General features: G+C 44.9%; 1 protein-coding gene across 1 annotated transcript in view; it reads right to left on the bottom strand.

Annotated features, from left to right (window-relative positions):
* The window catches only part of TMEFF2 (transmembrane protein with EGF like and two follistatin like domains 2), a 143,363-nt gene that overhangs the window by 27,281 nt on the left and 101,193 nt on the right, over nucleotides 1-14,889 (bottom strand). Inside the window, exons 7-8 of the mRNA XM_042040593.1 lie at nucleotides 5,657-5,805; nucleotides 4,477-4,536 (exon numbers count right to left, since the gene is read on the bottom strand). Coding sequence (XP_041896527.1) covers nucleotides 4,477-4,536; nucleotides 5,657-5,805 — 209 coding nt within the window. The remainder of the gene's footprint in view (nucleotides 1-4,476; nucleotides 4,537-5,656; nucleotides 5,806-14,889) is intronic.

Below are 14,889 nucleotides of genomic sequence, written 5' to 3'. Positions count from 1 at the left end.
ATCTGCCGGATTACTCGCCCAAGCACCCCTGGGAGTGCCAGGACAGCCCCAGTGCCAGAAAGCGGTCTGAAAAAGATCCAAGACTGTCATGTACGTTTGAAATCCCATGGGAACCCAGGAGGGTGAGCAGGGAACAGAGCAGCCATGTGAAGACGTGCAGCATTTTGTGCTCATTATCGGTTCCGGGCACAGAAACAGCTCTGGCAAGACAGGCCAAGACACTGCCTGCAGGAGAGTTTACTGCCACTGAGAACCCAAAAATACAGCTCCAACTGACCACTCGAGGATGCACATTTTTCACCAGAGGAGACTATTTGGGCTGAAAATGCCTCCTTCCCTCTTCCATCAGCTTCTCTGCGCTGCTGGCATTCAGCTGCTGAGACTTGATCTAATCAATGCTCATATGGGGAGGTTTGTCTGGCCTGGAAGATGATATTATGGAATAGGTCTATCAAATTTGTCAGTGTCTTCACTGACAATTTTCATGAATATATAACACTGAAATATGGCACATCCATACTGACTTATTCCTTATAGTGCTCAAAATGGCTTGGAAAAAAACCTCTGTAATTTGATAATGAGAAAGGATAAAATCATTAGGGGGATAATTGCTAATATCCAGATCTTAAGAAGAGAATATAAATATTGAAGAATATAAATAAATAGGCAAGTGGATTAACAAGATGAGAACTCCTTGATTGCCTGGACTCTGAATTCCAAAATGCCACCAAAACAGCCTTATTTATGCATATAATGGGGAAATTCAAGAAAACATCGATCACAGGACTTTCAGCTCAGACACTACATTCTAAAACATACATTACACTTAAAATGCTCAAAAATGCTCTTTCATGGAAATTGCAAGGTAAAGCGTATTTCTATTGGATTTGAGGGAAAAATCGCACCCATTCATTTATTCACTAAAACCAAATCTCACCACACAAACTTGATCAAGGTCAACAGTCTGCCATTTGTTGAGGAGAGTGAAAATCTCCCCAAGTCTGATAAATAGCTTGGGGTTTCAGAAAAAGAAGAGGCCAGAACTGCACAGAGGCACAAATGCACACGTGTGCAGACACCGTGCTGACGTGTATGGCACAGGCAGCCAGGGCAAGGGCGGACTGGTGACCCTGGAGAGGCGGGACAGGGTCAGAGAAGAGCCTCCTACAGCTCACTCTTCTCAGGTTTGCTTTGTTGAAAAAGGAGTACTGCTTTTTGGGGGCCTCTGATATTAGTCAGGCATTTACAGTGCTGGCATAAATCTTGCCTGTGTAAAGCAAGAGCCCTTAAGAACCAAAGCGATGCAAACCTAAGGCAAAGATTTACCCCCCAAAGGAACGAGTACCCTCAGCTTTGCAAACGGAAAGATTCTGCATTGCTGGTGAGTATCAGCAGGCTTGCCAGAACAGGAGGGAGCAGAGATGCTGATTGAACAGACGGTTTGAATAGTTTGGTATGGAAAAACTCAGCTGGGTGTTGGGACTTGTGGCTGTTCGCAGAGCTGCTGCCTTCCCGGGCCCCCATGGTGGGCGTGCGGGGGTGGTTATGGAAAAACCCGCACTGCTCAGCCACCACAGTCCCTGCAAAGAGCATTTGGCACAGCTGCATTGGCGTAATTGACAACATCAATTATGCCCACTGCTACATTCTCCCCTGGGAAAGTCCGTCCATATAAGTCAATGTTTTTAAAAGCGTGTGGTGTTCACGGTCTCGGTGATTTTTAGTGCCATTAAATGGTAGAGAACAAAGGTATTCTCTAGAAAGCCGCAGGCTCAGGGAAATCGCTTCAGAGGCTGAGGAACTGTTGCTTTTCCCATGGTTAGGGCAACATTTCCTGTCTGAGGAGATGAGAAGGTGGGAAGAAAGTAGCACATGCCACATTCTTATAACAGCTTTCACCATCAAATGTTTCTGCAGCTGAAAGAACATGAGGATGGCACAGAGCTTCCTGTGTGGCAAATGCATGAATGTTCACTGAGCCTCAGTTATACTGCTGTCTTCCTTTTCCCTGATTAATTCTGAAAGGCTGGAGTTGTTGCAGCTTTTTGATACAGCAGTCCCTTTCCCCTAGGGTCTCTTGATGGGGTTATGCCACAAACATTTTGGGGACACTGGAGGAATGTAGATTGCCCCGCATGAACTAGCAATTTCACCCTACATACTGTTACTGTATGTGAAAAAGAAAACATAAAGCCAGAGCAATAGTTAGGTACACACAAAAAAGACATCAGCTGGCACAGGCGACTGTGGCTGAGGTTCAGTCAATGGACAGTACCTGATGAGACCCGCCCAGATGACACAGTCACCACCCTTGAGAAGCCCACTGGGGCCTGAGCCACACCAGAAGCCCCAAGAAGTGGCTTTCTAAGGTGCAATGATGGTGTCTTCCTGTGCCAGAGGTACCTACTGGACTTCACTGCTGATTCAGGATACCTCCATCACTCCCATGGCTGTAGGGAAGGGAGGTGCCCTGTCTCCTTTCCACAGGTCTCTGTCATCTCTCACTGGACCATCTATTCCCACACTCCTTCTGATCTCTTGGCACTTGGAGACCATCTCCACTACAGGCCTGCTCCTCTGTGCCATGATTCTGCTCTCCCTGCCCAGTAACCCAGTTCCCTCCTGAGTTCCCTCCTTGGCTCCCAATCCCTGACAACCTTTTGCTGCAATCAATTTTCTTCATCCCACCTCTCCACTTGAGTGTGGGCTGAAATATCATCTCTCTCCCGAGCAACAGCTGTTCTCGTCCTCCTGCTCACTTGAGCTCAAGGTGCCTTCTGTGCTCCTCTTCCTCCATGACCCATGACGTGGCTTTCTCTTGTCACCACTGCGATCTCCTCCTCATCCCTAATCCCCAACCTGCCTTTCCTCCCTTCTTGTTACAACTCAGTTGCTTCATGCTTAACTGTGCTGTCTCCTCTCTTGCTGATGTGGGTCACTGCCATCCTAAAGCAAATCCACCAGACAGCAGCAGCAGCATAGAACAGGCTGCACACTGAAAATGGGCTCCAGGCCTTCATCTTGGCTTGGGGAAGCCAGCACTCTCAGCTCTCCAGCAAGAAAGAGAAGGGATTTAATATAACATTACTTGGCCTTGTTTCTAACTTAAAATAAGTAATTTTGGCCTACTTGGCCCTATCTCCTGCCCGTCACCAGATACCACCTCAGCCTTTCGAGCATTTTAAGAAAACTGGCTACTTCCTCCCACAAAAAGCTGAGGGTAATCAGGAGTTTGGAGGAAAGACACTGAAGACTGTTTTCTCTTTGCATGTCCCTGTCTTCACCAGTGAAGGGCTCCTTGACAGTAGGAAATACTTGGACCATGGCTCACCCTTGATCTTTTAGAAATTCATCCCAGCATTTTCTTTCCATGGCAACTTCTACCCTCCCTGCTTTGTGCTGCAGCAACCCCTAACACCTCGCACTGTTCTGCCTCACTGAGACATCATTCATTCAGAGCTCTATGTTTTAATCAGAGCTCTATGTTTCAATCGTCATGCACTGTTTTAAGTAGAAACAGAACAATTGTTTCTAAGGCTGGGTACCCCCCTGTCACAGGGATGGCACAGAAGACCCTCACAGAAGATGACCAGCTGAATTAATTACTGCCTCAGGACTCTCGCAGCAAGAAGTGTTAACACCTGTGAAACTGTCAACTAGATTTCACCCAAGCCATGCAGCTCAGGCAAACCCAGGGATCCACACCTACTCTCTCCAATCACTTTAAAACCACAGAAATATCATGAAACTGAAGCAATGAATACATCACCTGACCCATTTTCACCAGACCTTCCCAGAGGGTTTCATTCTCAGTGTGAGCTGTGAACATTTGCATGCACGTGTGCGCGCACACACACATTCAATTTCTAAATCAATCCTCCCAGGCAAAGGGTGTAAAAAATGTCTCCCAAACCTCACTAGTATTTACATGTTTTTAATTTCAAGTGCCATATAGGGCTATTCAGCCATTATATTTTACTGTAGCGTCTAAATAAATTAAACCCATTTATCATTTAAACCCCTCGCACTTTAAGAACCTGATTAACTTCATAGTTAAACACCGACAGGTAATATCTATTATGGCAGTGTTTCATGGTATCCCAACAGTGCTATGCACTGGATTTTCATGTCCTTAAACCTGTATATCATGACAAAAATATGCACAATCTAGTGCACTGATTCTATAATTTTCAATAATGTCTCCTAATTCTGGCAAATAATTTACAGTACTTATTTCCTCTGTCAGAACAGGTGTTTTATGGCCAGAGTATCTGTAGGTTGACAAAAATAGAAGCAGCCCATTTATTAAGAAGAGAGTTTGTAGCAAAAGAAAGAGTAATGGAAATACAGTGTTTTCTTAAAGTAAACCAGGAAAACCATACTAGAAGATGAGGACACTTCAACTTAGCAAATGAAGGAGAAAAGAGACTTACACATATCCTGTGAATTGTGATTCTCACAGAATAGGAACCGTACCTGCATAATCTGTTCTTGCATAATGCCCATCTTCTGACTTTGTAGTTGTTGTGGTATTGTCTGTGTGAAAAGAAATGTGTTGAGTTGCCTAGGGAGCCTGGACTCGATACAGCCAAGCCCTGGCCGCAGTGCCCAGGCAGAGCTAACTTCACTTGCACACACATCATCTCTGCTGGCTGCAAGGCTCTCCCAGGCCTGCCAGGTGAAAACAGCAGGATCTTTTTTCTAACAATATGTGGTAACAGATTGCAGCTGGGATAAATATATCAGTCTGAAGCAGGAGTTGTCATTTCTGCTCTACTTGAAGTAATTGGGGAGTTTTAATATGTACCCTGAAATGAACTGCCACTTAGGGTGGTTAACTTTAAAGAGCTAGGAATAAACTGGAATGTGTTTAATACACCTGTATACTAGGGCCTTGTAAGTAGATGTACTGAGGATTTATGGGTCAGAAGCTAAGGAAAAAAGCTATTGAGAGTCTGAGCCTCAGTAGACACTTTATTTACAGGAGCTATTTAAAGGCAAATTTTCTTCATTTTTATTTTAGAGAAAAACAGGGTTTTTAAAGTCAGCTCAAGGGTTACAGGTGTAGTAGCTCAAGAGCTGGGCACAGAGAAGCATTGTATTTATGGGGAAAGAGGGAAAGCCTTGAGCCACGATTCGAAAACTTCTTTCTAGGCACCTTGGGCATCCTGGGGCTCAGTGCAGGTCACTCAAAGAACCAGCCCAAGCACTGCGTTTGGGAGCACATCTTTGGGGAGTCTCCCGAGACTGCCTCATGCTGCTCCAGTTAAGGGAGCACCAAAAAATCCACCCTGGGTGGCAAAATGTATCTGAGGGGCATTCCTGCTGTCTGGCTCCAACTGCTGCCTGGAAGACAGAGCTCTGGGCAAGCTGCTCTGGGTGGAGACTGGTGACTGATGCTGAAACCAGAGCAGGGCTGGGCAGTCCCCTGCTGCTGCTGCTGTGGGCAGGCCAAGGGCAGGGTTAGGAGTGGTGCCCTCCTCACGCTTCACTGCATCTGCACCATGGAGGGCTCTGCCTCTGCGCACAGCCTGTGCTCTGCAGTATAAACTGCAATGTAACAATTGCCAAGTAAGAACCCAGCCCTGGTTCTTTTTTTTCTCCCTGAACAAAAACTGAAAACATTCTTTGAAATGAGTTTTGTTATGAGAGTTACCTTGACATCGACCCAAAGACATGACTTCAATTTTCTCCTGTTTCTGGCATGATGCCTCTTTGATTTGACATGCATTATCATAAGATTTCCCATCGGAAGCACAAAGAGGATTGAAGTTGGTTTGAGAACAGTCAATGTTGCACACACACCTGAAACGATACAGAAAGAGAAAAAAGAAGAGGCTAATATGAGAAACTTTTTTCATGACATCATAAATACATCTCAGAAATGTGTATTATCCTGACTGTACAATGCAAATCAATATAAGGAAAGTGGAAAGTTCTGTTGAGAGGTCATTTGTATTTCTCAATGGAAATGAGATGTGGGGAGAGGGAAGAGGCACATGAAAGCAAGCAAAAGGAAAGATAAAAGAAGTGTGTTTTACATGGAGACCTGTGCCACAGCATTACCACTTGTAATCTCTTGTAAACCAAAGAGATACGCAGATAAAGCAAGCCGCTGAGCCTTCCTGCAAACTAAGGGAGCCACAAAATTCTCCTCTGTTCAGGAGCTGTCCATTGTATGTAACAACATATAAATGTGGGTTTATATTGATTTATGATTTGATTCTGAAAATAATTACAGGGACTAGAGGCACTCTGACTGTAACAGAAGATGTGATACTGAAGCCTCACTTCACCTCCCTGGAATAAAACCACCTGCCAAGACCAAGACTGAAGCAGGGATGTGACCACACTCTCTCTGTGCCTCAGGCTGGTGGGATCTCCCCAGCTCCTGGACACAGAGAGGCTACTCACTATTAAAACCAGCAGAGTGCTGTTTTAGGGAAGACGTTGTGCACAAGCACTTTCTGAAGCACTTGGATAACTCAGCAACCAAAAAGCCTTACCCAGGTGTTACTCAGGAAGGTCAGTGCCCACTCCTGGCTGGGTGTCATGCTCTGTGCAGGGTGAAGGCTCCCACGTCCAAGAGCACAGCGTGGGCACATGCAGGCAGGGCAGTGGTAGCCCTGTTCTCAGATTGCTTAGGGCCACCTCCAGAGACCACAGCTTGTGAACTCCTGGGCTGCCCTGAGATGTGAACCAGAGCACAGGGAGGGATTCACTTCCGAAGTCTGCTCTGGATCCGAACTAACGCACTAATGTGGACACGTACTGATCCCAGCAAGCCTTGCCATTGCTTCTAAGATGGAGAAACCTAATTATTTCCATCAACAGCAGGCTGCAGACTCTTTTCTTTAGGTTTCTCCTATTTCATTATCATTAGCAATGTCAGACACCCTTGGGCATCAGCAGAGCATAGGCACGCTAGTCTTCTGTCCCCCAACTGTGCCGTGTAACAGACAGCTCAGCCTCAGCAAACCCAACGTGATCTTGCTTGGGGACAAAGCCAGAGGTCTAACCTGGCAGCTGCTCCAGCTCTTCTGAGCACATAATTGTGCACATGCTGCTATCTAAACTCTTCCTGGCTCCTTCTGACATTCAGGCAAAGTAATGCAATTGATGCTCTATCTCCAGCCCACCGGTTGTGCTGAACCTCACGGCGCCAGCTCCACAGCTCTCCCTTTGGAAAGCTAACTAATGGAAATGTCAAGCCTCTAGCCTCGCTGCTTGATTTAAGAAAGTGTTTAAAAGTCAGTCCACCTCCCATTTTCAGCAGACATCTGGACACCTTTGACTACTGGAGGTGTAGAGGGATATACACAAAACTTTGGTGGAAAGAGGAAGAAGGAAATTAGAGTGTGGGTCAAATCCCTCTATCACCCGGTCTGGCCTCTGGCGTCCAGGAATGTGACCAGGGTGATGGGAGACAGTGGAACCAGTAGTTGTGCTCTTTCAGAATTTTTTTTTACACTGGGTAGGTCTATTTACCCCAAATGTTCACAAAACACAGGAATCTTCAGTTCAAAAAGAGGCCAGTGGTGAAAAGCTGTGGTTATAAATTAAATTACATGATTTCATAACCCGAAGAAAAGCGTCTAGCTCCTTGTGTGTAGCAATTTCCCCGCACTGATAAACATACAGAATATAAGAAAAAAACTCCAGCACATTTCCTAAGAATCTCCTTATCAGCAGAATAAGAATGTTCTGCTCCACTGAAATATTAACCATCATCATTTCTTTCCGCAGCCATTTCCAGCTTCCCACCTTAGTCAAACTCACTTCATTAGGAAACATTTACTGCTCAAGTAATAGCAATTCTTTCCACGTAGCTCCACCATTTGCATTTCAGATGGGACACAATCAGCCATATGCTCCCTTTTTTTGTAATAAACCAGTTAAGAAACAGCTTCACTTCTCTACATTTTGCTACAAAAAATGAGTGAAGGTTAATATATATTATGTCTCAAGTCAAGAGAAAATTAAGCCAACAGGAAAATTACAACCAAAGGGCGCTCTTTAGGGGAAATCTTAGCAACTTTGGATGCAATTTCAAAAATACCTAGGGGATGCAGGAACCTATGCTCAGAGTTAGACGCTTTAGAGACATATTTTTAAAGGTGTTTAAATGCTTAAGGATGCATGCAAACACTTTGTGTGGGATTTTTGGTATCTCTGAGACCTATCTCCCACTGATTTCAAAGAGCTTCCGAGCCCACCAGGCATTTATTTACATCTTTTGATACCTTCCAAAACACAAAGATCCAAAATTACTTTCCTGACCTGTTCCAGCAGAAGTGAGAACTAATGTTTTTCTGAACCCCATTTTAAAATCTCTACTGCAAGACCAGCCTTTCTTTCCAAGCAAACCTCTTCAGCAGCCACACGAAGAGGACGCGCCACGTGAGCACCACAAACCACACGCGGCTTGTGCTGGGGTCAGATCGCTCGTGTGCCAGGGAGAGCAGAAAGGGACACCCCCAGGATGACACCGTATGCTCCAGAGCCTTATAGGATCTCCTGTGTGAAGCCTGATTCTCAGGGCCAACTAGATGGATGCTGAAAAAACACCAAACTTGTTGCCCCAATCTCCTTGCTGCAAGGATCTGTGCGTCATCCACCCCTTGCACAGTTTTCAGCAGACAACTTCTAGCTTGCTTCTGCAGTTTATTACTGCTTTTGCACTTATATACTCAAATCCTACTTTAAGGCTGCACAATTAAGTTGACATCAAATATAATGTCAGGAAATGTGAAAGGTAGGACTGCATCAGGAAGATTAATGTGCTTGTGTTGCTGACTCTTTAATTTCTAGTGCTCCTCTTATCAGGGAAAATGACGGTATTCAAACACATTTTTTCAAACTGGAGGAAGAAACAGTCTGCCATTTGGACCACTCCACCAAATTCCAGAAGGGCAAATTGCAGGGAAAGAGGTGAGGCATGTACTCCAAACGTGTGTGCCTAGGCAAATGCAGCCTCTGAGAATGCCTCAGACTTGAGTGGGATCCACCAGTGAGGTAATAAATACATAATGAACAGCACTTAATACATTTGATTGAATGAAATGCTGTAAAGGTGCCTTCACTTTTTGAAGCATTATAAAATGCAGAAGTGGGACTCTCTTGTATTAAACAAGAACCACCCTGTGACATCCCCGCTTGGCCCCGCAGTGTATGTTAGGCAAGAGTACCAACAGTGTTCAAGACTTCAGCTCTTGGGGGACACAGAAGTCCCCTACCCTGAAGAGAGCCTTCCCTGACACCTGTCATGCACAGGGCTGGCAGCACCCATCCCACTGCCATGCGTGTGTCCAATGGGCTGGCTGGCTGCCTGCAGCTTCCCAGTCCCTGAGGCACTCCAGGAGGCCTCGAATTTTGAGTAATTTGACCATTTGACCATGTTAACATCCTGCCTATGACTTCTGATTATAGTTCTACCAATACATCTATTTGGTTTCTGTGTTCCCAAGTGTAGCACTGAAGAAAGCCTGGCAATAGAAAGGCTGACGCAGTGTTGCTGGGGCTCAAGATACCGTGGGAAGGTCAATGAGGTCTCCTAGGGGGGTCACAGGATGAAACTGTACCCAAGAACATATACAAAATGCATGTGTAGGATTTAACCATGCCTTCTGCAGTCAGAAATACAGCTTTAAAAGCCTCTGTGAGGAAGGTGAGCCTCCAAGACGTCAGCAGATACCCCAGTTGCTCTGACAAAGGAAGAAATGCTGGTCCACAGGCCCTGCACATCTTCAAGTAATGGGCTCACACACTAATTGATTAAAATTTGGGCTGCTACTATAAACAATCATTAAACAAGGCTCATTTTCTTATGTCCTTTCTTCCAGGTCATTGTGATAGTCTCCAATGAATTCCCTTTATTTTATAGGCTTTATTTTATTCCATTTCATTTCATATGATGATAATCTTGGAGGAACTGAACATCCAGCAATCTGTGTGGTTACTTTGGGGATCATGGAAGCAAAAAACACCAAAGCAAACTAAAAAGACTGTCCAAGGGGCAAGCCTGGGCACCTCCTGAGGGGATTTTGGGCTAACTCCCCATGGTGCATTTTGCAGCACTGCTTGATGACTTTGCTGGACCCTGTCATAGGAATGTCACACCTGGAATGAACCAGACGGTGTCTGCAGGAAGAGGTGCAGCTCTGCAGATAAGATGCAGGAGAGGCCCAGGAGGACGCCTGGGGGAGAGCTGGCAGAACTGAGCTTAGCCTGAGGCAGGTGAGATGCTGACAGGCACCTCCTTGTGGGCTGTGTGTTGCTGCACTCCAGTCTGTGAGCTTTGGGAGCTTCTGTCAAGGCAGGAACTGCAAAGAGGGTGCTCAACAGCACAAAGGAACCCACGGGCATTTTGGGAGTGATCATCACTATTTCACCTGTTTAACATGCTTCTCCCCTCCCCAGAGAAATGAGAGAAAAGCACAAAGAACTCCTTTCCAGCCCAGATCCTGAAGAAATGCTGCCCAGCCCTCAGTCGGGTCTATGTGCCAGCAGTGGTGGTGATGGGCTGCACCAGGCTGCTTGGCCAAGCTGGAACAGCCAACTGGGCTTTCTGTTGAATCAGTCTCCATAAAAATTAATGGGGTCAATAAACCAGGCACAGGTGAGTGCACAGTCTCGTAAGTCCCTACACTTCTGCAAATAACATATGGTATTATTTTCTGGGCACAGAGAATACCTTTGCCTGCAGAGAGCAAGATACTGAAGAGAGGAGTCATGGCTATGAAGAACTGTCCCTGGAAGGAGGAACTGCATTTTAAGGAGGAGTCTCAATAAAATGAGAGAATGCTTCTTTGCCCATGAAAGGTAGGGGAATGCTGTAATTCTATTTCCTTAGTTCATGAACAGAATATAATCATTAGTGACACAGTGATGACAAAAAGAAACGCACTCCATGCTTTATCTTTACTCCTATAAGAACAACTATTGGGTCTTTGTTTCCAGCAATGTATTACTGAAAAATAATTAAAAAAAAAAAAGACTATGCAATATCTGCACGTAGTATGAGGAAGGTTTCCCACGTAGCTCTGATGGGAAGCAACGAGGATAAATGAGACAATGCTTCCAAAAGAGCGGTTTCACTGGGAACAGATGCAGGCACATTTCTGTCATTGTGAGATGCCAATGGCAGTTCTTCCCCATTCAGCGTCTTTTAATTAGCCCTCTGCTGTTTGGAAACCTGAGAGCATTGTTGGTACTACCTCTGTTTATTAAAGATTCATATTTAGACTTTGCTGGCCATGGGTCATTTGCTTTTTGGAACCAGAGCAACAGAAAATTGTGCCTGAGATATCTGAATGAGAAGTACTTAATGAAATGACTAACGTCTTCAGCCAAGTGTCTAGTTGATTACAGGGTCCAAACAGCAGAACAGCAATAAATCTGCCACAAAGAGAATTGTCAGTCAAGAAAAAAGGCATAAAACCAAAGAGACAGGGAAGCAAGAGCTAAAAATGTGAAAATGCAAATCTAGTGTTATTTTTACTAGTCAGAGCTCATATGCTAATTTGGTCAAGTGTGAGATCCCACCATGTCTCAGAGAGCACTATTTTACAGGGAAGGTGAAGTTCCATTCTGCAATCATTTTAAACGTTATACACTTTCTCCAGGAAAAAAAGAAATAAAAAAAGCAATGAAAAACCCAACAACATTTTGCAGCATAAAAATGCCCAAAGCCTTTCCTTTGCCACAAAACAGTGTATACATAAAAACACAGTTGTACATTTATGATATTTCCACCAGAGACATTTCTTATCTTTCTCTGCTCTGACTAGAAAATGGTGATCAGAAACTCAAATTTTTGGATGTCAGCATAGTCCTCTGCAAGCCCCCTGCCCCTCCGAGTAGGACAATAAGTGCCTATTTAAAGCAAACCTGGCAGTATACGCCTGCATAAAGAGCCTGGCAATCAGTCCCAAATGCCTTCTCTATCATTTGGATTCCTGCAAGGTTTTTCTTTCTGGTACACAGGGCATCTTTGTTGACACTACCAGCAGGCAAGCTGAAATGAAGCCAGGCTTAACATTACGCCTTGACACTGGAACAGGCATTGTAGCACGGTTCAGCTGTGTGTCAGGAGGCTGGTGGGAGCTCTCATGTACCCAGGCAGCTTTGGGGGTGTTTAATGCCTCAACACACCATGCAGAGACACTTGAACAAGCCCTAGGCAGGGACTGGGCAAGGTGAGCCTCTGGGAGGTCAGGTAGCCTGTTCAGACTAGCATCACACCTTGTTCAAACACACAGCCTGTGATAGCCCTTCACTGGCAAGCAGTGACAGCCACCTCTGTACCCACCTCAGCACACCACCCACCCACAAAGCCACCTGCACACACGGGCAGCTAAACTGGATTGCTCCAGGGGGCTTGGACACACCTCTGTTTTGACGTGAGTGTCAAAAGGACCCCATAAATCCGAGCTTCTGCCGCTGCCCCTCAGCCCATCTCCAAGCCCACCAGTGAGCTCTACAGTGATCTCAGACAGCCCTACAGCAGCAATGGCCTGGCATCTTTACACCCCTTTAACAGAGAGTTAAACAGGATGTTTCAAAGTCCTGACACCCTCAAGGCAGGGTCAACAGAGACTTTTGGTAGTCTGGCCAAACTCAGGTACCCCACGGTGGTCTCTGCAGCACGTGGAGCACAGCCCAAGAGGATGGCACCCAACGGATGACAAAACTGCCTGGCATCATTGCCTGCTTTGGCATGCACTGAACATCAGGTATGCTGACATACATATATATCAAATATATTCATCATGCACACTGGCACACAGTGTTTTACACTTTCTATGAATCATACCCTACAACCTGTCTGTGCTTGCCAGGAGACTGAAATCCTATCACTGCACTCTTAAGAACATCATTAAGAGGCTTAAAGAATAGAGACTCGGCGTGTCTCCTTCAAAACAAATTTTGCTGTAATTTTTGAGGTTGATGCAAAACTTTAGCTGCAGTGCAGAACAATAAACAATACATATTTTATAATGGCAGCACAAAAATAGCATGCAGTATTTCTTTTCTGGGCCTGCTAGTGCTTCTCTTCTGCTTTAAGATCACAAGAGAAGAAAAGCATGGCTTATTTTGAGTGCCTTCCATTCACTGGTTGTTATTTATTTATTTATTTATCTAATTTATTTTTCCTTTTTGTCCTTTGTAGCCCTGCTTCTGCACTAAGGGCTTTAGCATGTCTACTTTGCGCGGTGGCTTCCCTGGGATATTTTACCTCTATCAACTGTTCAAATGTTTATCTTCACCAGGAGTAAAAGGAGAAAAGCTTGATTCCCTCAGGGTGATGCAATGTTTCTGCATGGTATTTCAATAGCATCCTGTTATTCAAACAATTAGAAATCACAGAGACCATGCACAGAATTATCAGCATACTGCATGGAGATTTTTATTATTATGTAGTGCATAATGAAAATGATTTGAAGGACCCCAAAGCATCATAACAGAAGGAAGCACTGAATAATCAGGTGATTTTTTTTTTTTTTTACTGCAAGAGCCCAAAATATTGTTTACTGGACATATGTCAAGCTAAAATGCGCTAAAGTGGTGAATATATTTACTGATGGCCTTCCTTGCATACCAAATTCACTACTCTAGGAGTGTAGCTGGAGACAGAGCCAGGAGCCTGGGCTACAGCTGCCACGCTGCTGCTGCTGCATAGCAGGGACTGACTGGCAGTGCTTAAAAATACACACGGATTTGTCAGAGCACGTTTTTCATGGCAGCTTGGGGAGGATGTTTCAAAACCATGGACTGCTCCTGGAGACACCTTGCTGTACCGCCATGAGGAGAGTCCCTGGGCACTGGCTGCTTCCCAGAGCTCAGTGAGGAGCTTGTCTCATGCTCCTCCAGTTTTCAAGAAGTCATCCTGGAGACTGCAGCTCATGAAAAATGCTTTAATCTGCAGTGCAGGACAATGCAACTTGAGTCCTAATTCCCCTTTAATTTTTTTACTAAATTTTTGACAAAAAACATAACAAACTTCACCTTTGCTTCCTTCTTACAATTCCCAGCACCAATTATAGTACAACCTTCACCTAGCTTCCCAATGCCTCTGGTGCCCTCAACAGTACATTGAGTTGTATGCTAACAACTTCAGAGCAAAACAAATGTCTCTTTTTTTTTTTCCTGTCCTTCTAAATATAATTTCTATTTAGAAAGTAATAAGTTGTATAAAGCAATCTTTGCTACACTGGACACTTTAAAGCCAAACAGAGAATCACAAGGCTGATGACTGGGTTTGAAGAGTCATGGAAAAACCCTCCTGCTAGCTGTGTGACCAGAGAAGAAAATTCTAATTCTGTGCACATGCCAGTTCAAGTGTCTGCAGGTATCTAATGGGTGAAGTTTATTTCAAACTCATAGAATAAAATACATGCCCTTTTATGGTTTGCCTACCGCTGGTGTCCTTCACGTCTCTGTGGTCTGTGCTAAAACAAAGCTTTGCTGAGTCTTTGCGTAAACATGTGAGGCTGTCCTTCATGAACGGTTTATTGCTGTGCGCCTCAGACTGCTGATATTGTTCACTCCTATCTTGAAGCCAGCAGAAGAACGAAAATTGTTCCCACAAATCCCAGAGCTTCACCCCAGACTGAACAACCAGTGAGAATATTGCAATGTCCAGTGGGAAGCATGGGACACTAACTAGCTGGAGGTCCTGGCATGGACCTGCCATGCAGGAAGGATCCTTCTGCTCATAAAAAACTGCAGCACTTTCTGGGACCAATGGCAAATTTCTGCTAAAACCTTTGTTAACAACACTAGAAGTTATTCCTGAAAGTGGAAAGTGGACTGATTTATCAGTGAAAGTAAAGGGATGATGGCTTTTTGGCTAGCAGAGACCAGTGTGTTGCTAGCCCCCTCCCTTCC

This window comes from Corvus kubaryi, unplaced genomic scaffold (genome assembly GCF_017639235.1).
Source record: "Corvus kubaryi isolate FWS band 111438036 unplaced genomic scaffold, C.kubaryi_AGA036_p1.0 37396, whole genome shotgun sequence".
Lineage (NCBI taxonomy): Eukaryota > Metazoa > Chordata > Aves > Passeriformes > Corvidae > Corvus > Corvus kubaryi.
The sequence above is the reverse complement of the archived record's forward strand: the minus strand, read 5'-3'. Positions and strand labels throughout refer to the sequence as shown.